This window comes from Chanos chanos, chromosome 3 (assembly GCF_902362185.1).
Source record: "Chanos chanos chromosome 3, fChaCha1.1, whole genome shotgun sequence".
NCBI classification, from domain to species: domain Eukaryota; kingdom Metazoa; phylum Chordata; class Actinopteri; order Gonorynchiformes; family Chanidae; genus Chanos; species Chanos chanos.
The window spans coordinates 31589914-31614817 of record NC_044497.1 but is presented as its reverse complement, the minus strand read 5'-3'; the positions used below and the strand labels follow the sequence as shown (position 1 = coordinate 31614817).

Here is a 24904-nt window from a genome sequence, read left to right as displayed (position 1 = left end):
CTGGTTTTAAAACCGTCATCTGCGATTCAGTCCAGTGTATCTACCTGGTTAGGCAGGAGTAATGGGAGTTCGATTCTGGCATGTTCAGCATCAAGAAGGTTCACGGCGTCCGTGGCCGTAGCAGGAGGCTGAGGTGGGTCCGAGACGAGAGAAGGAGGTTCTGAGGGCAACTGAGGCTCTCCGGAATTGCGGAGGGAGAGGGAGAGAGGCGGGGACGGCCGACGAGGGGAGTGAGAGGAGGAGCAGCAGGGTAAGAGTCGCCCTAGAGCCCGTTTGAAGTCCCGCATAAAGAGCGGGTATATGATTGGGTTCATCGTGCTGTTGCAGTAACCCAGCCAAGTGATGGCATCGAAGAGAGAGGCAGGGACACACTCACAAACTGCCTGGAGTGGGAGAAAAAAAAAAGAAAAGAGAGAGAGAGAGAAAAAGAAAGGTACGGAGATAAAAAAGAAGTCAATTTATGCAGAAGTTCGGGCAGAGAGAAAGTTCAAGATGGATGTAAAGAAAAGGTCATGGTTGTCTCGTTTTCTAGAGGAATAAGGGGGATGGGAGGCTTGGGAAGATGAAAAGAGAGAGGAGGGAGGGAGAAAGAGAGGGAGAGAGAGTGCCATTCACACACCACATTGACTGTGAAGAAGGGAAAGAGACAGGCGTGCCCAGAAGTGAAAGAAGCCCTCTGTGTCTGCCTTGATCCGTGGGAGAGGAGTGAGGGACACAGATGGGAGACAAAATGACTGGATCATTGAAAACTAGAGAGCAGGATGAGTTTAATTACTGAATTAAGTAGAACACTTTTTTTTTAATTTGTCAAGCTGTCATCTGTCATCAGTTGGATCCGGACCAATGTAGAAAGGTATTTTCGCGTACAAAATTATCTTGGTTGTCTAGTCTTTTGCAGACAATTCGGATAAAGTGATCCAAAAAAAAAAGAGACATAAAAATGATATTATTATATTATTAAAACTGAAATGAAATTTACTGATAAAAGGTTTCCCCCAGTGAACATCCCTTTTGATAGTAGACAAACTGGCGTGTACAAAATCGGCCCTTAGTTTTCAGCCATGAGTGAGGACATGGACGACACTTAGCTTGAGTGTCCATTGAAATGAAGGGGTGCACATAATAATAACAACAATAACCTGTGCCATGTTTGTGATGAAGAATGGAAGCCAGGCACTGAAGAAGAGACCTAGCAAAACACCCAGCGTCAGACTGGCCTTTAGTGCCCTCTTGCCTTGTCTGTGAGCTAGCCGCCGTTCACTGTTCACTGACAGCTGAGAAGGAAAAAGGGAGGAAAAACTGTCACCAAGGTAAAGTCTTTGTAAGGAACAAAATAGAGATGCTGCATACATAAATATTCCCTCAGTAAAGCTTTTTATTATTTATGCCCCCACCCCACACCCTCTTTGCTGACTGCCCTTGACAGCATTTGCAATCTGTATCAAGGCCTCCCTTAATCTGTCAAAATGTTCTCCATGTGCCCTACTCTCCTAAAAAAAATAAATGAATAGATAAAAATCCTCCAAACCTCTTCCGAGGGCCTTCACTCTCTGCCCCTTAATTTGTTTCTCAGAGATTTTAGAGGTAAATTGAGACCAGTATGAATACGCTTCCCTCAGACTGTTTCTCACTCACATTATAATGAGGGACTCTTTTCTGTTGTCTTCATTTTCCAACACCCTATCACCTCATCCTTTTCTTCTCAACCTCAACTCTTTTTTTCAACTCTTTTCTTTCATGCAATGAAGGACATTCATATGCTGAGCCTTGGAGTTCCTGCGCTACTGCGTTTTTATGTACTCTAGGTGAGTACAGAATGACAAGGCCAATATGAACACTCACAAGCAAAAGAGACGCTTGCGCATGCACTCTCGCCTGTTGATTCTAGCTGACATCAAAGTCTCATTGTCATTTGTTTTTATTTGCCTCGTTTTAGCAACCACTGCAAACCAGCAAACAGCCCTTTCCATTCTCTCTCTCTCTCTCTCTCTCTCTCTCTCTCTCTCTCTCCCTCTCTCCCCCCCCCTCCGTCTCTCTCTCTCCCTTTAACTCTGAGGCATGACTGTTCTCACCGGAGCATGGCGTGACACAGGCGGATCCTGGTGACTGTAGTCGTCTCCATCGGGAGCTGCCTGTCCAGGTGAAGGAGGATGGCATGGTTCTCCAGGTGAGTGATGTGGATAGGGAGGGTGAGTGAGAGCCTCTACCTGCCGTGCCTGTCTCCTGGCAGCCAGCAAGATTCGGCAGTAGGTGAAACAGATTGCGGTGGACGGTAGGAAGAAAGTAAGGCAGGTGGCCACCAGGGCAAAAGGGAGAGTAACCCGTAGTCGGCACTGCATGGACAGGGGCCCGGAGGTAGAGAGATGGAAGTAGGAAAAAGGGTAGTTAGAGTTCATTCCTGGAATGGTCATATTTTCTGTACCGTGCATTACAGAACCATCTTGCCCACGGCCCAAGCTGTGCCAGTCCATCTCAATTGGCAGGAAGGAGGTGAGAGCAGCAAGTCCCCAAGCCCCACCCACGAGCAGCAAGGCACGGGGCGGGGTCATACGTTGCTTATAGCGCAAGGGGGAGATAATGAGGAGATAGCGGTCTAAACTGATGACACACAAGTTGAGAATAGAAGCGCTGCAGCACATCACGTCGAAGCAGAGCCACACCGGACAGAACCCAGGTGACAGAACCCAGGTACCACACAGCACGTTCAGCATGGCTGGCGGCATCACCACCAGAGCCACCATCAAGTCCGACAGGAAAAGTGACACGAGGAAACAGTTGGAGGTGCACCGCAAAGAACGGTGGGCAAACACTAAGGCAATTAACAAAATGTTTCCACAAGCTGTCAACAAAATTATAAGGGATAACATGACTGCCAGTAACCATGGACCACTGCCACTGATGCTCCAAACGCTGCTGCTTGTATGCATGCCGTCGCTGAAGTTCCTGGAAAGGTCATGGTCAACACCTGACTCTGTTCCCGCCTGAAGCAATGTGGATTCACTCATCGTAGGAGATCTGGATGCTTGGATTTGTGTTCCTACCAGATTTAGAGAGGCATAAACGCATCCATTATTTTGCTGGTGAATGTCCAGAAAAAGGAAAAATAATATCTGCACATCATCTGCCCATCAGGCCACCAACTGGAAACAAGGATCCTCAGCTCTTGATGGGTTGAATAGGAGCATAGGTTGAGCTGAAAACATTAAAGGAACTCCTTTCTTGTAATCCTCTCACCTTTCTTCTGGCAAGGTTAGCACTGTAGATCATTTTCCTCTAACTGATATCTCTGACATGATTTTTCAGTTGCTATCAGTCCACTGGATCTCACAGGCAAATGAAGCTCTTAAATGCCATAGCATGCTGTCAATAGTCCGACTTCTACCAAGCTTAGCACCAGTATGAGCAGTTCTGTGCCTGTCAGTGTATTTCAAAGCTGCGTGTCATGATGACACTCTCTGGGGGAGGGCAACTGAGAGGTGGGCTTCAGTGTGTATGTGTGTGTGTGTGTGAGAGAGAGAGAGAGAGAGAACTAAAATAGGATGAGTAGCGTCGGATGTTCTCAGTCGTGAAACATCATGTCTTATGTTTTCTTGCTGTGTCTACTGTGTTTTTATGTCATGTTCTCATTTCTCTTTTACGTAAACATGCTCATGAATGTTTATTCTGATTCTTGAGCTTTACTGTTAAAATGCATATCTTATGGCTTTAAGTAATTCTGTCTAGAAGTGCTCTACAGGTATTAGTATTTGCATGTCTTTCCTGTCGGCTCCCCAGTCCGCTTAATCCCTGTGTCCTCCACTCCAGCGTGCTTCGAAGCTCAAAGCCCTACTGCTGGGGACAGAGCGTGTCTGAGCATTTTACTCTTAATGCACGACTGTGCACATTCACAGGCAAAGCTCATTTGGACTAAATTGTGGGAAACTATCTACTTAAAACAGGACTGATGTAAAAAAAAAAAAAGAAGAAGAAGAAGACAGTATTACAAATGGTGGTGAATATTTTGTATATGTTACATATAATATGTATCACACACAGATTGATCAGGGTGAGCCAGTTCACATCAGTTCACATGGCCAAATACATCTCATTCAATCCAATTTACCAGCAATATATAAAATTGATCATATGATTTCGTTTCAAGGGAAGCCAGCTGCATGAACTTTGGTAAAAATGCACTCATCCTCTCAGAGGTTACCTTTTTTTGTCACATGCTTTCATTGTTGTTCAAAATTGATATTTATTTTAAATGACTGTTTTATTTTTCTACCACACTTATTGCTTCTTACATCTTTCAGTACTAAAAGCTAAAAATCATTTGAGGGACAAATGAAAAGTTCTGAACAAAATAATAAAGCATTTTCGTCAATAATCATTTTTAAGTAAGTGATATATATATAAGTCGAGGGACTCTTAATCCCACAGTCAGTTCCTGAATACAAGGTGCTTTTAAGTGAAAAATATAACAGTACTTAAGAAAACATGCAGTTCATATGTACTGTGTGTGTATTCCATCCCGTATATTGTACAGTACCATTCAGCACTGTAGGCATGCTTGTGATTTTTCTCTCTATATTAATTATGAAAACTGTAACAATCACTGAACATCACCAGTATTTACAAAAAGCGTTCATATGTTTTATTCTGTTTTATTCAGCTGCAGTCACTCTTCTACTCCACTGAGGAAAAAAAAAGAAACTCAGAGCAATTAAATGAACGAATGAACCAATCCCCATCTTTCTCTACCTCTCTCAAACAAAAGAGGAGAGGTGCTCAACATAACTCTACTTAAAAGCAGAGGGGGTTCATGTTGAACAGAATTTGTCCACAACATTCGGGCAGAACCATGTATTTGGCATGGTACTGTCTTGGTCCTCCGCCAAAAATGCCCGTTAACCCTTCTATTGCCATAGTGTACTTGCAGCAATTTTTCAGCAAAGCAATGTACTAAGAAACCACCACAGAAAATATCTGTCATATTATCACCGTGTAATTTTAATGGGATGCTGACCACCATATGGTCATTAAATGAGAATTAACAAATTTCTTTTTCAACATTTTATTAAATAAAAGGTTATCTTGTTGAGGCACATGGAAATGATACTGGGAGGGCGCCAGCCCATAGAGAGACACCCGCCCGCACTGTCGAACCGCAAACAGCTGAACAACCGATGAAGAATATCCATCACTAGCACTACTGTTCCTGTAGGGATAGAGAAGGGGCAAAAATAGTCATTATTTACCTTTTACAATCAATTGTCCAGTTCAATGAATGTTTAAATCCTGGACTTTTTCAGACTTAGTGTAAAACTGCATTTTGTTTCCAAGTTGATTTGTTGAGGATTTTAACAGCATTTGATTCATATGGCCTGACCTTGATAGTGTTACTGTGCAGTAGATATGGTGATCTCAAGTCATTTTGGCAGTTTGAATATGCCATGCCAAGACCTGCTCCTGTGCCAAAAGCAATTGGCAACGTCCGACCTGTGGAAAGAGTCACCGGGGCTTGTATTTTTGCTTAAATTTAAACGCAGTCATATACACTGTCATCTCTGAATAACACTACATGTAGTGCCCCAATTAGAGCTGTCTACCCTGTACTGATCAGTTTAGATGAAAATAGAAAATTGGAATGTTAGTGATTACTTACGTTTGAAGAAGACGACGGAGAAAACAATACCTAAACCAAGACCAGCACCTGTGTTGAAGAAGTGGGAAAAAATAGTAAAAAACGGCATCTACGTAAATGCTCAGTTACTACCACTACTGCCTCTCTCTCTCTCTCTCTCTCTCTCTCTCTCTCTCTCTCTCTCTCTCTCCCATTCACATAGACTAAAAATAGTTATTTTATTTTAAACATTAGCTACCCCACTGAGAAAGTTGTCAGAACGATGGCACACGAAGTTAGGACTACACTAAACTATATATTGAGCCATAGGTATAAAAACAGCAGAAGGACACATTACCACAAACCTGACTTTCCCGACCTTATTTAAGAGCCTGTCCTCATGAGACCAATAAATCAGCACATGCGCAGCTTGAAGTATGCTTGTAATGCATGACTAGACTTCAAGAGGTGCATTGCTTCAAGTGCACATGTATGAAATGTTCAGCAGTCTGAATCCTGATATTTAAAACAGTTCTGCGCGAAAGACGCTAAAAATAAGTTATTTCAAAGGCATCTATGACCTGCTTGCCCTTACTTGGGCGTAGCTTGTTAGCCAACGTTAGCTGCGAAGTGAACTATGCTAAGCTAGCAATTCGGGCTAGGTCGTTACAGTTTTTAATACTGTCTTAAATAAATCATCGGCATTCCTACGGCATCATAAATTAATTACCGATTTTGACAGCACAGTCCGCAAGGCAGCGATCCAATTTCTGTCCAAGTTCTTTTTCAGACATTTTGGCAAACACAACAATAAATGACTGAATCCACTTGACTTTGCATTCGGTGGCTAAGTTGACATCATTTTCTCGTCAATGGTTACCGGAGTGAAATTTAGTTATTAAACCACAGTGCTGCCACCTGCTGTACGGGCTAAACATGGCGATTTACTTCAAAATGTGACGGTAATTCAATGGATTTCGTAAATGCCATTCTTACAACTTTAGAAAGTCGCGAAAATAGTCCAAATATTTACTAAACAGAAATTGCAGTACTTATCTTTTTTGTGAGGGCTGTACTACGAAGCGAGGTAACTGGCTTATCCAAGTAGCCTCTGGTTAACTCAAAGTAGTAAACCTCCTATTAGAAGAGCCCTATGGCTTCATTCTCCTTGCAAAACAAAGCCATACTCTTATTAGGAGGTTTACTATTTACTCTTAACTTAACCAGAAGCTACCTGGATAAGCCAGCTACCTCGCTTAATAGTACAGCCCCCAGCTCAATGAGTGTTTAATATTGTAAATGTTTTGTGGTGTTTGTGGATGGTGGCTGGTCAACATCAGTTATCATTAATCAGTGATTGAGGACGACCGATACACACTGAATTATTCAGTGTAGATTATGTAACTCATTTCATTAACATGGCTCATACATTTAAGGTTTTGTGTTTCAGAAAATACAGTATTATGTCTACCCTGTTGTGTCATACATTTTGTGAGCCTGTCCATATACAGTTGTTCAGTCCTCCTTTTCCCTTAGCTATTCTTAACATCTCTACAGATCTACAGATTCAACCGCTGCTGACTGACAGTCCTTTCTGCCATCTCACTTTTAGTAGATGTTTTATGTTTGAGGTTTGACCTCTGCTTTGCTCTGTCTCAGTAAGTGACATAGATTTGGATGCTGTGAACATAGCTATAGCATTTATTTCTTCAGTGGTCAAATAACTGCCCTTCTTGTGGTGAGTGTGAGAACACCCCTTCTTCAACACACATGGACAACAGAGCCCCCAAACCCTGTCTTATCCCACTTTTAACCACAATGGTTCAGGTGTCTGGCTGCAGATCAACAGAAAAGATATTGAAGAGTTGGATTTTAAAACCAAACACACACACACGCTTTAGGAGTTACTGCTCATGTTTCTTTGAGTGATACCTTGACTTCATCCCCAGCCCACTACTTTAGGTTTACTCCATTTCATACTCCATTGTTCATCTAAATTTGCTGGATTTTGTTGCTCTGGTGTAGCTGGACCTGTCTTTTCTTCTGATCAGTTTTACACAAGCAAAATATTTCTTTTCGATCACCATATCAGGTAGGATGAATTCATGTGGAAAGTAACCAGTTGCTCAAAATATCATATTGGTATTTCCTTCATCCACAGAACAGTTCTTAGCTAGATTTAGATTTATTTCCATGATGTTACATTAGCATTTTTTGCAGTGTGTGCCATATATCTCAGTTTTAATCTTAAAATTAGATTGTGAAAAAATCCGATGTAAAACCATGATTCTTCATTTCTTTTGTACCTTGTATTTTCTGAAGTGCAATGAGTGTTGTGACATCATCATCTTGCACCAGTTAAGGTTAGACTCCTCATTTTAGTCTCTCAATGACCCATTATTATTATTCTGATAGACACCTCATATACAGCTAAAAGACACATGTGGTAATGAGTGCTTTCCTGAAATAACAATAATATATCGTTAAGTAATAAAAAATAGATACTCCTCAAAATTACACTGCTTCTCATGTAAGGCTATGTGGATTTCACTACACATCATATTATATTTGCATGGAAATATCATCTCATTTATAGACAGAGAAAAGTGTGATAAACAAATGCCTTAAACATCATTTTTACACACAGACAAACACCAACAACACAATACACATACCACGAATCTGCTTTGTCAGAATAAAATAAGACTAATGTAAAACTGATCATTCAGACTAGCAGTGGTCACAGGCCTTTTAAGAGTGAGACTACATTAAAAAAAAAATCAGTTACAGTATTTTTATGTGTCTAAGTAAAACGATTATATTCAAACTCACTTTCAAATACTTTACAGGTACATATGAAGGGGGCCATGAAAACTCTCAAGGCAAAGAGACTGTCAAAGACCAAAGCCATTTTAGCCTATATACCAATCTGCCTGGGGCTGTTTATCTAATGTGTTATTAAATAATATCTAAGAGGTGATATGTTTTTTCCTGAGAAAACAAGATTTATTATTTGATCACTTTGCAAAGAAAAAGTGCATCATTAGTTAACAGGATGTTAAATCCTGCTGCAATGGGTTAGAAAAGAGGATTGACAAATCATGAATAAAGAAAAAAAAAGTGAATGGCTTAAAATAGGAGACCTGAGATGGTAAAATGTGTATTGCCTGGCACTTCGGCCAATAGGAGCAAGGGATTCCCATCTCTCCTTCGCATTTCCTCTCTTTCCACCCTCTCATTGGTTTTCAGAAGGTTTAGCTGCAAGTTCTGTGTCTGGTTGGCATCCCTCTTCTCTTTGTGGCCTTAAAGAACTCTTGCTGATTGACAGGAGATCTCGTAATTCTTTATTTTCAATCTGCAGTAATAAGAAAATGTGGCATGAGCTTGACTAGTGTAGAACCCCACCAATATGGAAGAAAAGTCACAAAATACAGAAAATATTAACTTTGATTATGCCAAAATACAAGCTAGTGATGACTGATTGGACAAAGAACTAAAGCTATACCATACATTGACATTAGACAATAAAGTATGTTTTCCCCTTTCCCTCATGTTTTCATGATTCAGCTGGTTAATACTATAAGTGTAGTTACCTCCAGTTGGGCTAATCTCTCTTGCACAGAGCAATAGTGCTGGTCATCCACCTGTACAGCTTTACGCATCACCTGGCCCATCTCACATATCCGCTCCAGCTGACTCTGCACCTCCTGAGAAAGAGAGAACTGAGACTCTCAGAGCTTTTTACTTGAGTTTTGAAGCTAAACAGTAGAGCTCTCACTATTACGCAGGATAAAGAGTGTGGACCTTGGCATGGTCTTCATGGAGGCTTAGTACAGGCTTGGTATCAAGCTCTTTCTTCCCCATCATCAGCTGTAGCATATGCTTACGGTATCGACCCATAATCAACTCCAGTGCATATTGATGTTCCTCCAGAGACAGCCAAAGCTCTGTGTAAACAAAGGAGAGGAGGGCAGAGGAACTCTGTAACTGTCAAAGATCAAGTGTATGTTTTGATAACTGTGGAATTAACTCTAGTTTACAATACAATATAAGTGAAAATGACTGATTACCCTATAAATAAAAACTATTTTGCCAAAAAGTCTTGCCTCTGTTCTCTTGTTGTAGCTCCTTGATTTGGGTGTTTTCTTGGGTCAGCAAGACGTGGGGCTTGTATTTCGATAGCTCCTGAAACTCTGTGCTTTCCTCCACGTACTACAACCACGACAAAGTTCGTTAGACATTTCCAGAATAGGCTGGTTCACTTCCTCCATATCCATCGTTCTATAAACTCAGTAATCAAACCAGAAAATGACCAAGGACATATGAGAAAATGCCATTAATCTGCACAATCAGAATTTACCTTATCCGGTAGCGCATTCCCCACTTCCTTCATACCGTGGACCCTCTGGCTTAGCGCTCCTGACTGCTCTATTAAGCTCTCGGCTGCCGTATCGTGCTCTTTGAGTCGTTCTAACAAAGTGCGAGCATCACTGAGGACCTTTTCTAAGGTGCATGCCATCGTTATATCCGTTTACACTCGCACTGAGATTGGTATATTCGCTCGGTCAAAGCGGAAAAATCGGAGATAAGCTCGCAAACTTCGCGAGGTGCAAGCTAGCTAGTCAACTATTTCCAGCTAGCAAGTGAACTGAGAAGAAATTCAACTGCCAAACAAGTGGCGATCAATGGACAGTATAATGTTATTGACTATTCATGAAATGTACTTAAAATTTATGCCAGGCTACATACCGGCCAAAATAAAATCTTTAATGTATTTTAATAATGCAGTGATAATACAAATAACTTGAGGTGATTTACCTGACCTGTTCGAGTTGTATGCTTTTTTAGGTATTAAAATACACATGAAGTCAGCAACGGTAATCCTTTTCTAAGATGGCCGCCGAAACAAAAATTTATTCTAGAATAAAAGTTTTAAACATACACGCGCTCTCTCTCTCTCTCTCTCTCTCTCTCCCAAGTCGTTACTCGCCATTGACTTTAATTTTGAAGGTTTGTTGCTTTGACAAGTTCTTGGAAATTCTGGAAATTGTAAATGTTGTTGGTAGGTTCACAAAACCGTGTCCATCAAGGCTTTTAATTAAAAGTAATTGGTACACCTGGTTAAAACAGAACGTACGGGCGTGTAATATAGTGTGTGAATACAGCTGAGTCTATGAAAGAATAATGTAATTACTACTGCAGCAGCAGAAAAGATTCTAATTAACCTGATTAGGTTTTTAGAGAATGGGACCATGATCAAATAAAGTAGCAGTCACAACAAAAAAATTACCCATTTCTCATACAGTTGTTCGACTGTTTTGCTAAATGGATAAACACAAATTGCCCCCGAATTTTAATCAACGTGGTTAATGGTGTGTCGCCTCAGCAGTTCTAGCATCGCACGCACGAGGGCACAGTTGTTCCTACCATTAGACGCGCGCTCCAGAAATTGTGAAGTGTCATTATAGTGAACTATAATTATACTTTGTGCCTGCGGATAATGTCCACACTGCAGTATTTGTCCTCCCTTGCTGTGTCATTGAGAACAAGTCATTCGTGGTGTTAAACACAACTGAATATGTTAGATACACACCAAGGTGTATTTAGTAATGTCATCTAGGACATACAATTATGAATATGATGAAAAGAATATATGTTTGTGACTGATTACCACCGAAGGATTGTTATGCTGGTAAGCGGATGCAAACACCTGATATTAAACTGCAATGACTGGTAACCTTAGCTGACATTAGCAGCAGCCAAAGAGGACAGGCAGAGGCCGGGAGATGCTTGTCTGTTAAGAGGAAGATAAATTTACTCAAGGTTAAATAAATATGTATTTTATATATTTTAGATTAGAAAAACCAAAGAAGTTTACTCTGCTACCATTAAATCCCTGTAAATAAACACAATTTTGCATTCAAAAAACTGTCAACATTCTCAAATGTCTCAAGTTCATAGCTACGCTATGCGGTAAACCCCATATATTTCTAATTACTGGACTGATCCCATGTGTTCATCAGATCTGCTAAAATGCACTGAGCAGAGTAATCCAGCCAGTCCCCACAATGTAATCCTCAGACCTCATCCAGTCTAGCAGAATGTGCAAAAGCTGCCTGCTCCCTCCACACCAATCATACATGCATATCAGCAACTAGCAGACATCACATATCTGCCTCAATCGCAATCTTGTGAGTGAAATTTCCCCATTCTTCTGTGGAATACATGAAATAACAATAATCCCAGCAGATGTGGACCCACCCCCCCACCCCCCCGGCTGGTCGTGTGCCACCACATAACATAATCCAAAGCATGACCCCAGTGGTGTACAGGGCCATCTGTTTCAGCTCATAGCCCTGTAGACTTTCACATCTGGACACCACTCTCTCTCTCTCTCTCTCTCTCTCTCTCTCTTTTGAGGCAGGGCTTTCAAATACTATTGTAAATCCTGTATCCATTCTCTTCCAGCAGCTCCTACTTTTGTGTATTTTTCCATGACATTTCAGATTTTAAAGGTTAATTCTGTATTGGAAAGTGGTTGTATCACCTTCTCACAAAGCTTTGTTTGGTTTTCATCTCACCGAGCACTTATTTATATTTAACTCAGGCAAACCTGATTTTGCCACTCATTTACATTCAGTGAATCTACATAGATTGCCAGCATATTAATTTGTGTCTAATACTGCAAATCACTGGCAATATGATGTTTCATTACCTGTGGTAATCACACCCTATGGAGTAATCTAAGGAGCATTAGTTGACGAAACAGAAGAAAACCCCAGGAAGTTGACTCACACTGATTTGGTTCTCAGGGATCTTGGTTTCCCCGTGAGGCCCTTGCCCATGATTTGATAATGAGATAGATACAGAGGGATCGATGCCATGAGTTCTATATTGAGTCTGACTCTGGCTGAAGTCCATCTGGGTTGGCTGTGATAGGTGGCTTAGTGCTCACTCAAACACCGAATACCATTAACCTGAATTTCAATTTCCACGTTCCTTTTTCTTTTTCCACATTTCACAAAATGTTCAACAAATGTTCAAGTGTTGAAAAGAAAATATGACATTCATCCGATTTGAAAATATTTGTTAAATGTGAGGAGGCTTTTCAAACATTTGTGACATTCATTTCTAAAATGTTTAACACATTCATTACAGTTCAGATATTTTCCTTGTGTTATTTAATGTTGGTAATATGTGTCACATATTTGTTAAATGCTGAAAATGGTCTATTATTTGGTAATGTTAGAATAAAAGTCACAGGCTTTATACATATGAAAAATGTTCAAATCTTTTTATGCATTCACTGAAACTTGAAAATATTTCACATTTATCATATTGAAAAAAGAAAACCTGTAAATAACAGAGCAAATCTTAATCATATGGTATTTCCAGACATCATTATCTTTGCTGCTACCTTTGTAAATGTGTACATTTCACCATTAAGCTGACTGAAACGATGTAATTTATCTGACAAATATTTTTTTCCTAATAGTTGATCTTTGTTCCCAAGACTCATATGAATGCTTTAGAAAGAGCCGCTGAGAGACAGACAAAGACTTTAAAGAACGAACATGATAAATAACAAAACAATGCAGAAAGAAAGTGACAGAGACAAAGAGACAAGGACACTGAAATGACAAATCTGTAAGCCTCTGTAACTCACACGCTTTCTCTGCTTTTAACAGATCTGGCCCATAGCCATGTAACCATGACGACAACATGGATTCAGTGGATGCTGGAGAATCCAAATCCCAGTTTTTTTGTCTGTCTTTTCCTACTTTGTTCACAGAGGACGAGGAAACAAAACAAAGAAATAATGATTTTACCTTGTTCATCTGGGTGGTGTCTGCATGAGGAGTGCACACGGAGAGCACACTCTACTGAATGTTTATTTATTTGGTTGCCTCTCCATGCCCAGAGGGTGCAAGTGGTAGTTTTTAGTACAATTTAGACAACGCAATATTCACTCACCAAAATACTCATCGTCAACACATTCGGTATGACTTTATACGTATTGGATGAAGTGTTAACAGAGTAATAGTAATGACTAAGACGTTAATGAATAATTTTGTACATGTAATTGAAAATTGAAATTGCTCCATTGTACTTATATCATTTTGCCATTCAGGGACACAGGACTGACACTGCAATGCTGTGCAATTCTATACCATCACTGTGTAAAAGTCAGTTGTAAATAAAACAGCTTAAATAAATTCATTTTAAGAAACTTGTTATTTTGTGGTTAATTGTTGCACGAATCCTCCTCTCCTCCATCATGGTGGATTCTTCTGGAGAAAAGCACCAGGAGACATACAATTAACATTAAGTGGAAAATGTGTGCTCCTCTCAGCCTTACAGTGATTCTGATTGTCAGTCATGTCTTGGGAAACTTGAGCCCTGATGGAAATTACATAACAGGCCCCCTTGCTGGATACATGGTACCAGACATGTCCCTTAACATGAGCCTTAAATTACTAACAATTGAGCAATCATTTCTGTTATGTCATTAGCAGCAGTGATAGTAATTACCATAGATGTATTTGGAACAACGTGGAGTGAGAAAGGGACCCATGGTCATAGCCAGATGCACGCAACTTTTAAAAGATTACAAGTATCAAAAGATGATAAGGCACATTTGTGGGGATACACATGGAAATATATGTTTTGCAACATTTTGTCACATTTGTAATTTTTTTTTTTAAAAAAAGCTAACCACTAGTTTTGGAAAGTATGTTGCAGAACGTAAGGACTTACAAAGATAAATTAATGAATTTTTTGTTTTGGTAATTTTTGATCATTTTGATATGTATTGCAGACACCTGTTCAATTGTCTCTGTTCAGATGTTAAGAAAAACACATTTTTGAGACAAAAAGTGGAATCTTAAATCAATATGGCAATGCCATTTATTTATCATTACACAAAGTAAAAAAGGAAAGACAGTAACAAGACCAATGTGAGAAAGAAAAATCTCTGTCAAACTCAAACAATTCCCTTTCTATTCACAGTCACAGTCATGGTTTCCTGCCACAGCCTTATTTTCACTGTAATCTGATGGAAATAACAGCAAGTATATTAAATCTGTATCTGCTTCTGGGGAGTTTGTAAGTCTGAATTGCATATGTAGTAGGCAGCAGCAACCAATTTGTTATAACATGTAAATATACATGTGTTCATGTCAGTGTCTAAGACAGGTCAAACTGAATCATGCTGCCCTCAAAATATGTTCTAGGTAAGAAAATAGTTGTCTGTATAAATGATTTCTTTGGTGACTGGTATAACTTAGACTGATTAACAAACGTACTGTACAGCTCAGTGGCATTGGATACGCCGTGTCGTTTATCATTTAAAGTGCAAGTAATTAAACCTCACCATCATTCAGTGAAGTCAGACCTCAAAATTAGAAAAAGTCTATTGAATTTCTCCAATGAATCTCACAAATGCATATATAAAATAGAGCAATTATGACCTGGTTCTTTGCCGTGTTGTATCAGGAGTATGTTTTTTTTTTTGTTTTTTTTTTAAATTCACATGTGAATGCCTCAGGCTAAATTAAGGGGTCTCCTGTTCCTAAAGGTTTGTGTACTGCAGTTATCAAACAGCTTTAAGTCTTAAGGCTTGGTTCAGTGTGTGGAACAAATATTCAAGTATCACAGCTCTCAAACATGTTGATTCATTCATGCATAATTCATAGTCTTTGAAATGTATTTTCCCTTGTGTGAGATGATCGTCTTTCCAGCCTGTTGAAAGAGGGGATCAAAGGGGACTCTCTCTGTCATAACGTAGTACTCCATCTTACAGTCCTCCTCCTGAAAGTCCAAAATGAGGTGCACTATGGGTAGTTGATGGGCAGAAGAAGGGTGGGAGGGGACTCCAAAGCTGTAACCAACCAGAAAGCTCTCCTCAGTCATCCCCCTCTTCCTCGTCTGTCCGGTTGGCTTTGCTCCAGCGCTGGAAACAGTGAATTGTGGAGGCCAAGAAAAAGCTGGCTATGATGGCAGCTACTGAAATGCAGATTCCGGAGAAAATGACAATGAGATAGTCCGTGAGAGTAAGCATCCCCCTGCACTCTCTGAAACTGTCCTCAGATAACATGCTCAATGACACCCGTCTCCCGTCCACGGGGAGGGAGCACTCCATGCCCTCCAGTCCTGTAGGAGAAAGGAGGAGAATGTCAGTGATTTAGACAGGCATAGTTTATGGGTGGAAGACAAAATGTAAGCTTATAAAATGTCTCTCATATCTCAAGTTTAGTAAGAGGTAAGAGATGAGATAACAAGAGCTGTCTGGATGCTATACTGATAGATAATTAAGGCGTATACACTATATTCTCTCTGATGCACGTAGACACAGAGGCTGTAGATGCAGGCAGTATGCTGACATTGTTCATTTGTGTGTAGTTTGTTGGCAGTTAGGGAAGATACTGTACACTGCTTTGCTGAAAACAGCACTGCGCTGAACACTGCTTTAATTCTAATTTTAACAGTGCTCTCTTATGTAACAAACATCAGCATTTAAAATGTCAGCGACATAAAATTTAAATATCATGAAAAACAAATTGGTGTACAGCAGTTAGAGAAAGATACAAAAGTGTACTAATGAGCAAAAAAAGTAACAATTGGAATGTACTGACTATGTAACCTGACAATACAACCTGTGCTATACACTGGGGGTGCTGGTTTACATTAGTGTATCACAATCCTGTTCCCGGAGGTACACAACTCTGCGTATTTGAGGTCTCTCCTTGCTTTATCACACTTGTTTTAGATGATCAAGTGCTTTATATTTGCCTGTCAAGATAAATCAGGTGTGATACACCAGGGAGAAATGTAAAATGTGCAGTGCTGTGGGTTTCTATTAGTATGACAGGGGAAACAGTCTTTTATATAAATGGATCACTGACATGACGTGGACTTTTTTATCTCTTACAGAATCAAGTCTTTAGAAATTAAATAAGCATGTCTAACAAATTACATGACTGTACTATACTTGGTTACGCTCAGTCTTATTGATCATGACTATTGTCTATTTTGTTGATAGAGAAGTTCTGCTGTTTAAAAATCAGAAATGTAAAGGTGATGAATCTCTCAAAACATGAATCCAAGAACAAAGACACAATAAATTTAATTCTCTCAATAAAACCCTTAAATGATACTTTTGTTTGATTTTTGTTTGGCTGCTGGGTGAATAGGAGAAGGTCTAACTATTGATTGACTATTAAGTCAGATGGTGCACCCAACAATGAACTTTCACACTACACTGACTGCACTGCATTATGGTATTTGTTTCATTCGTAGGCTTTTTTTATTGACTTGTGTTAACTGTACATTTTTTTTATTACAGTATTGCACTGAGCTGTAGCTTTATGTGTTGGCAGAATGCGAGGAGAAGCAACTGGTCAGGGGCAGACATGTAATCTACAATTTAAATATAAAGTGTATTCATACAGAATGTTCTAGCACATTAAGTCAGACATGAACATTTCGATCCTCACAAGATTTCCATGGCTTATTTTTTCTGTTCTTTAAAAGATGTTCTTCTCCCCTTGGAGAGATTTTTGCATGCAAAAGTTTGTGGATATCAATTATCTAGGGCACAAAATGTGCCACACATAAAGAATTTAAAAGGGAATTGATTATTGTAGACATAGCAATAATTACTTATTAAATAACAGTTCCCCAACGCTCAACAATTGTTCATTTATGTGAAATTGTAATTTATGTGAAATACATGGAAAGGCTTGACTTAAATGTATCACCTGAATACAAGCTCTGAAATCTTGCTTAAAATTCATCACCTCTGCTTCAAAGTGCATAAACAGATAAATACATTTACCATTCATTTATACATGTTCTCCTCAATGAGGGTAATTGCGTATTTCGAGAGGTACTTAAATACGCTGTTTCGGTATGTCTTATTTTTTTTTAAACGGATGTTAGATGTGGTGTTGGATGTTACACTTTACACCAACGTGTAACCATGTGCAATGTCACATGCACTGTAACTGTAGCATGGAGCACCTGTTACCTCAACATCCGCTATTACATAACTGAAAGATAAGACGTGGGTTGGGATCCTCTCCAATTTAGCTTTTTCTCTTCCAGGCAAATATTCATTTGTCAAATTTTCCACTTTGCTATCTGTTTTGAATTTCATGGAAAAGGGATTTAATCTGCTTTTACCAGCGATGGTCATCAGACTCCAGATGACAGATTTAACCAGGAACATTGTCCACGTCATATAGTCACATTGATAGGCACAGCTGTACAACTGCATTGCTCTGATTAATCATATTTCAAGAGCAAAAATTTTGCCATGCCTGAGTAAACCCTGATGAAAACATCTGGAGACAGGTTTACATGATATCAGAAGCTTCATTCTAAGGAACTATTTATATGAGGCATACATATGTATTCATGTCGAAATGTTTAAGAACTGGGTCAAAGGAAATTACATGGGACAGTTGTAATGTTGCTACAATGATTATTATAATTAATAAAAATTAATATAATATAAATCATATTATCATATGGACATAATTTTTTTTATTATTTTTTTTATTTATTTATTTTATTATTTATTTTAATATAAAATAAATATATAAATATAATTTTTTTTTAATGAACTACCATGCCGCCACGTTATTATGTATAAGGAGGGATACATATATATACTGTATACACACACACAAACACACATATATTTATGTATATATGTGTGTGTGTGTGTGTGTATACATGCGGTATATATGCCTCTAATATATCACTAAGACAAATGGAATGCCAGCATAAACACTGCACTGTGCGGTTTCCCTGGGCTCTCTCTTCCATGATAGAAAGAGGACTCTGTGTTTGCAGCACTGTCATTGGCAAAAGTCAGTTGACATCATCATCAAGCGTGCGTGTGGCAGTAAGTGTGGGTGAGTCACTCAGACCAGAAGGGCTTTTCCACATGCGATGGATTTAGTGACCTCAGCCTCCTTTGTCGCTCTAGTCACGTGGATAGGCTCCCAGCTCTACAAGCACATCTAGTCTTTTAACATACCACATCTAATGTTACAGTGATTTCCACCAGAGAGGAAAAAGCAAAGCACAAAGCACAACTCACAGATCGCAGAAACACATGCTTGCTCTCTCTGACTGCAATAAATGTCACAATAGCTATGTGCCTTTGTAGATGACCCAAACCAGAATTTTGTTGCAACAGAGAGTTTTTTTCCCTCTTGAATAATGTGTTATATTATATTATATTATATTATATTATATTATATTATATTATATTATATTATATTATATTATATTATATTATATTATATTATATTATATTATATTATATTATTCAGCAGAATAGCAAAGCGGAATAATGTAATAGCTATAAATTTAACACTACGTTTAATGAATTTAGTCTTATATTTAATTTATAGCTATGTTCATTAAATTATGTTTCCATCAATGACAATCTATGTGACCATATTTTGCCTGTTTGTTAAATAGAAAACCCACATACTGTTGATAAAAATGAGAATAAAACCAGCATACAACAAATCAGTCGATCAATTGATAAAAGTGTTAAACAAATTACACACGTTAGTTAAGAAGAAGTGCTATAAATCAAAGTTGTCATATTGGTTAAGATTAGCACAAGTTTGCTGACCTCTTTAGCTTGTTCTCTGAGTTGTGCATTTACTTGTCACATACATGTTTGTCAAACGGTCTGTCTGATTTATTTGTAGAAAGCACTAGCAGTAGAAGTTTCATTTGTTTAGCCTTTGGGAGAGTGAGGGTCCTGATACTCTGTGGCAACCATCTAAACACTGTCACAAGGGTGTTGTAACCAGTATCAGTTTCACTGACGCATTGAATTATGAATGGTGTGTGTTCATCCTTGTCCCAAGAGCATGGAAGACAATAGTGTTGAAAGTTTAAACTGACCACTCTTTAAATTACTTACACAGGAACTGTATAATGAACTTACACTATAGACTTTTCATGTCATGTGAATGGGATCGGTTTCAATACTGTTTGTACTGACGGTGCTAAAATGATAATGGCGGTAATAACGTGGAGACTCTGCTGTGAGTGCTCTGTGTTTTGTGTTGCTGTGTTTTAGATTAGATAGAATAACTTTCAGTACAAATTAAACAATTACCATGCCTTATAAGTTTGGAAACAATTGACCTTAAAAATTGATCTAATTAAAATATATCTGAAAATTCTCATTTTCTAAGTACAATTAATTTCAAAAGTGAATTGCACCACTAGACAAATTGTGAGGAGAAAATGATCTGCAATTTTAAAAAACTTTAGTCTGGAATGTTCCCTGAATAATTCCCAGTATCCAGTCACTGAGAGAAAGGGAGGTTGAGTGTTCTGACATCAAACATAAATATGTTTCCCTCACATTTATTGCAATTCTCATGTAAACTTAAAAGAAAAAAATAATATCAGCATTACAGTATTGATTTTGATGCATTATAGCATTGTTGCCTAAATAAATGTGTTCATTCACAGCCCTAGCAAATGAAATCCTACAAACTCTGAGCAGTTCCTCATCACTTTTTCCATATATCACTTTCCATGGATTTTCCACTGAACGCTGGATCTGTCTTCTCGTGTGCTCTGAGGACACTTCCTGTATGATCCAGACACCCTATGCTCAACCTCACCTCAACTTGCTGTTCAATCAGAGTGCATAACTACATTTACTTTCATGCAAAATGCAGCCACAGTGATAATCTCATTAGTAATTGTATTATAAAACTCTAATGTGATGACCTTGGAAAAATTCAGGAGGCAGAGTGGAGGAGAAGCATGCGTGACAAAATTTAAAGAGTTTCTAAAGACTTTATCTTGTAAATTTCTGTCAAATTTGTCCCTACAATTTTTTCATGTAGGGAAAGTCTTGGGAGAGTTGTAAAAGGAGTGGAAGGTAAAGATTTTGAAGCATGCCTTTGACATTAAAAAAAATAAAATAAAACTGTGACTCTGTTTACCTATGAAATATCACTTGCTGATTTTACAGAGAGTCCCTTAAATTTTGGCTTGTTTGTTTCTCACCAGCCGCCTCTAATTAGACTGACATGTGGATGGTAAAAGAATTTGTTACAGTGCATTATAAATGGATGAGTATCAAACCAGAAAACTTTCACAACGAGACATAAGCCTCATTAATACTGTACATACGAGAAAATTTGGACATATTGTTGCAATCACCCGCAGGGCTTGCCTCTTTGTCTAGCTCTCAAAATATTCTCATACATTATTAAAATATCATCTGGATAGGGTAGCGTTATTCCAAGTCATTAGTATTACCTTCCAAAATACTCTAGAGAATGAATTTAAAATACTAATTAGAGTCAGGCATGTCCTAACAATTCAGAATGATGCAGTAGACCACTCAAATGACTTAAAAGCTTCTCAAGAGCAAATAAAACAAATTTTCCAGAAATTCTGTGTTTCCAGCTCATTTAATCATATGACATACTGGAACACTGAACCGGAACATTCTAAGTATTGTCAGCATTAAATGAACTAACAACTAGGAAACAGAAGAATATGTAAAATAGAGGTGAGATGAAATATACTACATACAGAGATATTGGTCAGGAAAAATATTTCTGTAAATGATTCAAATTTGTGTAATGTATGATAGAAACAGTTTGACATTATACATGCTGCTCCTAACATGAACATGAACTGAAAAAAAGAAAAAAGTTTAAGCAGCTTACCATTTGGAAGCTTCTGGCGATTTTCCATCAGCCACAGAAACAATTTGGCAAAATTACAGTTGCAAATCCAGGGGTTCCCCTCTAGGCGTAACACTCGCAAGGAAGGCAGTTGATTCAACACCCCAACATCTAAGCCAGAGAGAGCATTCCTTTCCAACTCCAACTCTCGAAGGGAAGTGAGGCCAGAGAAAGCATCTTCACCCACCATGCTTAGATGTGGGTTGTTGCCCAGGCGTAGCTTAATTAGACTCCGGGATTCCCCAAATGTCCCAGAGGGGATCTCCGTCAAGTTGTTGCTACCCAAGTCCAGATAGACCAGTCTGGACGAGGTACTCAGGGTCCCAGGTTCCAGTCTAGTTAAGCTGTTATTCCTTAGGTCCAAGTAGACTAGATCGCTGTAGAGAACAAGGAAATCGGAAGGGATCCAGGGGATCCAGTTGTCAGAGAGAAGGAGCCTCCGTACGTCAAGAGGAATGGAATCTGGTAAACGGGTGAGTCCTTGTCCGGCACAATCCACGGTATGATGGTCTGGACATAGACAGCTGGAAGGGCAATTGTAGCCCCAAGTTATTAAGGTAGAGGAGAGCAAGGCAAGGAAAGGCTGAAGCCAGTGAACACATGAGAACATTGTCAAGGGGCACGAGGCAAGGGGGAGAATGGGGGATTAAGGTAGGGTGATTTGGAGAGGGGTAAAGGAAGGGGGGACAGGGAAAAGGGTCAAGGGTAGGAGATTAGGAGAAGGGAGGGGGAGCATTAAGAAAAAACAGAATCAATGTCCTCTCAAAGGCATGTTTTTTTCTCTTAGATTACAATCTGAAAAGGCTTCGAACAGCTACCAAGACACTTAACGTTGTTTTCCGAGAGATCATGTAGCAGGCGTTGTGGATCAAGTAGCAGCCCGTTGGCTCTGAGAGAGTAAGAGGAGGAGGAACAGTGATCGTAAGAGAAAGAGAGAGAGCGTGCAAGAGAATGAGAGAGAGAGAGAGAGAGAGAGACAGAGAGACAGAGAGAAGGAGGATTAGTGTAGAGGTAAATAGAAAAGAGCGAACCAGAGACTGGGATGCGCTGAGGGCAATGGGAGGGGTAGGGGGTTGTGATAAGTGGTGTTGGTTGGCTAGGTTAACCCACAGTCTCTATTGTCAGGTTATGGACAGAGGATGTCTTGATCTTTGACTCAATCCCATAGCCTGTGAGTATCTTTTTCATGGTTCATATAGCTCTCTCTGACTCTGAGAGGGGAAATCCTTTGCTTGCTCGCTAAAACCAAGCTGATCTGAGGCTGGCGTTGTGTTGCTTGTATGATCCTGGCAATAGGCGATGTCCTGAGGGTACTGTTCACAGACCGTCACGTTAGTTTCCTTCTCCCGCTGTTTCTTTGTCTGACAGTTGACTCAGGATACGGAAATATATTCCTGCTCCATTACCATGGCGATGAACATTTAGCACAGCACTGTCTAGACACAAAATGTCCCAGAAGTGTTATGTGATGAGCAAATGGTTGACAGCCTTATCACAGAGAATAAATCTCTCTTGTGGAAGGTCAGTGTATGTTAAGAATCGCATATATACAACACACAATTTACTTGTGTACAATTGCAGTTGTTTACCCCTGGAGAAGTAAAGGAATAACCTGTAATTCATATGCATTTGAAAAAGCCTTTGGCATATTATTAAAATGGAACGTGAACCACAAGATACAAAATAGCATTGAGATGAAAATGAGAAAACTGACCTTACCTTATTTTGTGTTCTTGACAGAATTCACTTCTCTGTGTTTTTTTCCGCAGTTGTTTATTTCTATTCCACAGAGGCTTGAAATTCATGTCTGCTCTTGTGAAGCTGTAAATCTCCACCGAAACAGAATGCACGCTGGGACTACAGACAGCTTTAATCTTGCTTTGCACATGCTCCAGAGTAGAATATAACTGACCAATGAAATTACACAGTACTTTGAAAAGAAATACTATACAGAACCTTTTATAAAGGAAATGAGAAAACCATTTCTGATTCTCGCTCAGCAATGGACACTGAATTTAGTGTAAGTGTAATTATTGAAAAAAATAAAATAATCATTTTGACTGAAATCTCTTGTGCTAGTTCTTGATTAGATAAAAATAACCAGAACTGAAACAGAGTGTTTTTCTTTTTTTGTTGTTGTTGTTGTTGCTGTTGTTGTTGTTGTTGTTGCTGTTGTTGCTGTTGTTGTTGTTGTTTTTTTTCACAAGAGGTTAAGAAGTAAATATAGGATACCATCCCAGTGGGTCAGCCTGCTGTGAGGGAAAAGCCAAACCTGATTTCCAGTTGCAATTAAAGCTTGGCACATGAATAAAAGATAAATGTCAAGTGTAGCATGGTGTTTGACACTGTGGGTGACAGACAGCTGCGGCAAACAGGGTGTTACCATCAGGAAAGAAAACATGAGGAAAATGCCAGTGTTACTTTCCAATCGCCTGAGAAGGGTCACAAACATGCAAGACAGTAAGCCAGCTGTCTCACAGCAAGTCAAGCACTGGCAGGTGTGATTCTGGCCACTCACTATGTGCCAAGCAGAGGTACCTCTCAAGGTTGAAATATGAAGGTCAACTGCCCGAGATCCTTCTTCACAGAGGCTTCATAAAGAAAAGAAACCTGAGATAACCTTTCTGTGTATTTATATGTGCATGAGAATCTCTCTCTGTCTCTCTCTCTCTCTCTCTCTCTGTGTGTGTGTGTGTGTGTGTGCGTGTGAGTGAATGTGTGGACAAAGTGCCATAGCCTAAAAGAAGCACCTGTCAGCAATGGCACTGGGACAAAGTGGAACAGTTTTATTCCAGGTGCATTCCTCACCCTGTGGACATATGATCTACCCAAACAGACAGGCAAACAACAAATACACTGCTAACACGTAGAGATAGTGACTGGAGGGAAGACATAGGGAATAATCCCTGGAAAACGCACAAATATCTTGGAGGAGAGAGAGAAGCATTACCCGTCATGGCTGAAAACAAAACTGTTAACACTGTGCAATGCAGAGGTAATTTTTTTATTATTTGACCAAAATATCTTAATGTCCTAAAATAACAAACAAACAATAAATACAGTATATAAATTGAAATCTGAATATCTGAATATCTGTCTGGCTATTCTTCATACTGATGCATTGTATTCTTATGTATTTAGGGGACAATGTGCAATGACATTTGATTATGCAACAAATACTCCAAAATATGCCAAAACAGTTGCCTACAGTTTATCTAATTGTCCAGACATTACCCCAAATTTTTGTTTCCACATTTTTTACTTGGTTTAATGATTACATTGTTGTACACCCTTTAAAAACCCTTTAAAAGTGTCAAGAACTTCTTCTGTTGTACTCTTCCTGATACAATTATATTCTTTCTTCGGAACCACATATTTTCAAGTCTTTTCATACATGGGAAAGTCAATGATAAGTGAGACACTGTTCCTCTCCTCAGTGTATTCTGGTCTGAATGAAATCCACTGATTATCATGTGTGCATGACTTTACAGAACTGTACACAGATGATTTAAAAATGTGCTTAACTAATTATTAGTTTCTACCTGTGGTTCTA

General features: G+C 39.1%; 4 protein-coding genes across 4 annotated transcripts; all 4 read right to left on the bottom strand.

Annotated features, from left to right (window-relative positions):
* Positions 1–26: 26 nt before the first annotated feature.
* htr6 (5-hydroxytryptamine (serotonin) receptor 6) lies at positions 27–3005 on the bottom strand. The gene is made up of 3 exons (XM_030767734.1): positions 2073–3005; positions 1140–1274; positions 27–383 (listed from the first exon to the last, which is right to left on the bottom strand). Exons 1-3 carry the CDS (start codon positions 3003–3005, stop codon positions 27–29), a joined length of 1425 nt encoding a protein of 474 aa, XP_030623594.1.
* Positions 3006–4519: 1514 nt separating this feature from the next.
* On the bottom strand, positions 4520–6466 carry micos10 (mitochondrial contact site and cristae organizing system subunit 10). The gene is made up of 4 exons (XM_030768512.1): positions 6336–6466; positions 5648–5695; positions 5372–5481; positions 4520–5200 (listed from the first exon to the last, which is right to left on the bottom strand). Exons 1-4 carry the CDS (start codon positions 6397–6399, stop codon positions 5192–5194), a joined length of 231 nt encoding a protein of 76 aa, XP_030624372.1. The 5' UTR covers positions 6400–6466; the 3' UTR covers positions 4520–5191.
* A 1719-nt stretch (positions 6467–8185) lies between these two features.
* sike1 (suppressor of IKBKE 1) lies at positions 8186–10358 on the bottom strand. Its single transcript, XM_030768511.1, has 5 exons — positions 9966–10358; positions 9712–9817; positions 9410–9552; positions 9199–9312; positions 8186–8960 (listed from the first exon to the last, which is right to left on the bottom strand). The coding sequence occupies exons 1-5, from the start codon at positions 10122–10124 to the stop codon at positions 8841–8843; spliced, it is 642 nt and encodes a 213-aa protein (XP_030624371.1). The 5' UTR covers positions 10125–10358; the 3' UTR covers positions 8186–8840.
* Positions 10359–15509: 5151 nt separating this feature from the next.
* Positions 15510–21961, bottom strand: lrrc38a (leucine rich repeat containing 38a). Its single transcript, XM_030770150.1, has 2 exons — positions 21334–21961; positions 15510–15757 (listed from the first exon to the last, which is right to left on the bottom strand). Exons 1-2 carry the CDS (start codon positions 21959–21961, stop codon positions 15510–15512), a joined length of 876 nt encoding a protein of 291 aa, XP_030626010.1.
* Between the last annotated feature and the right edge of the window lie 2943 nt (positions 21962–24904).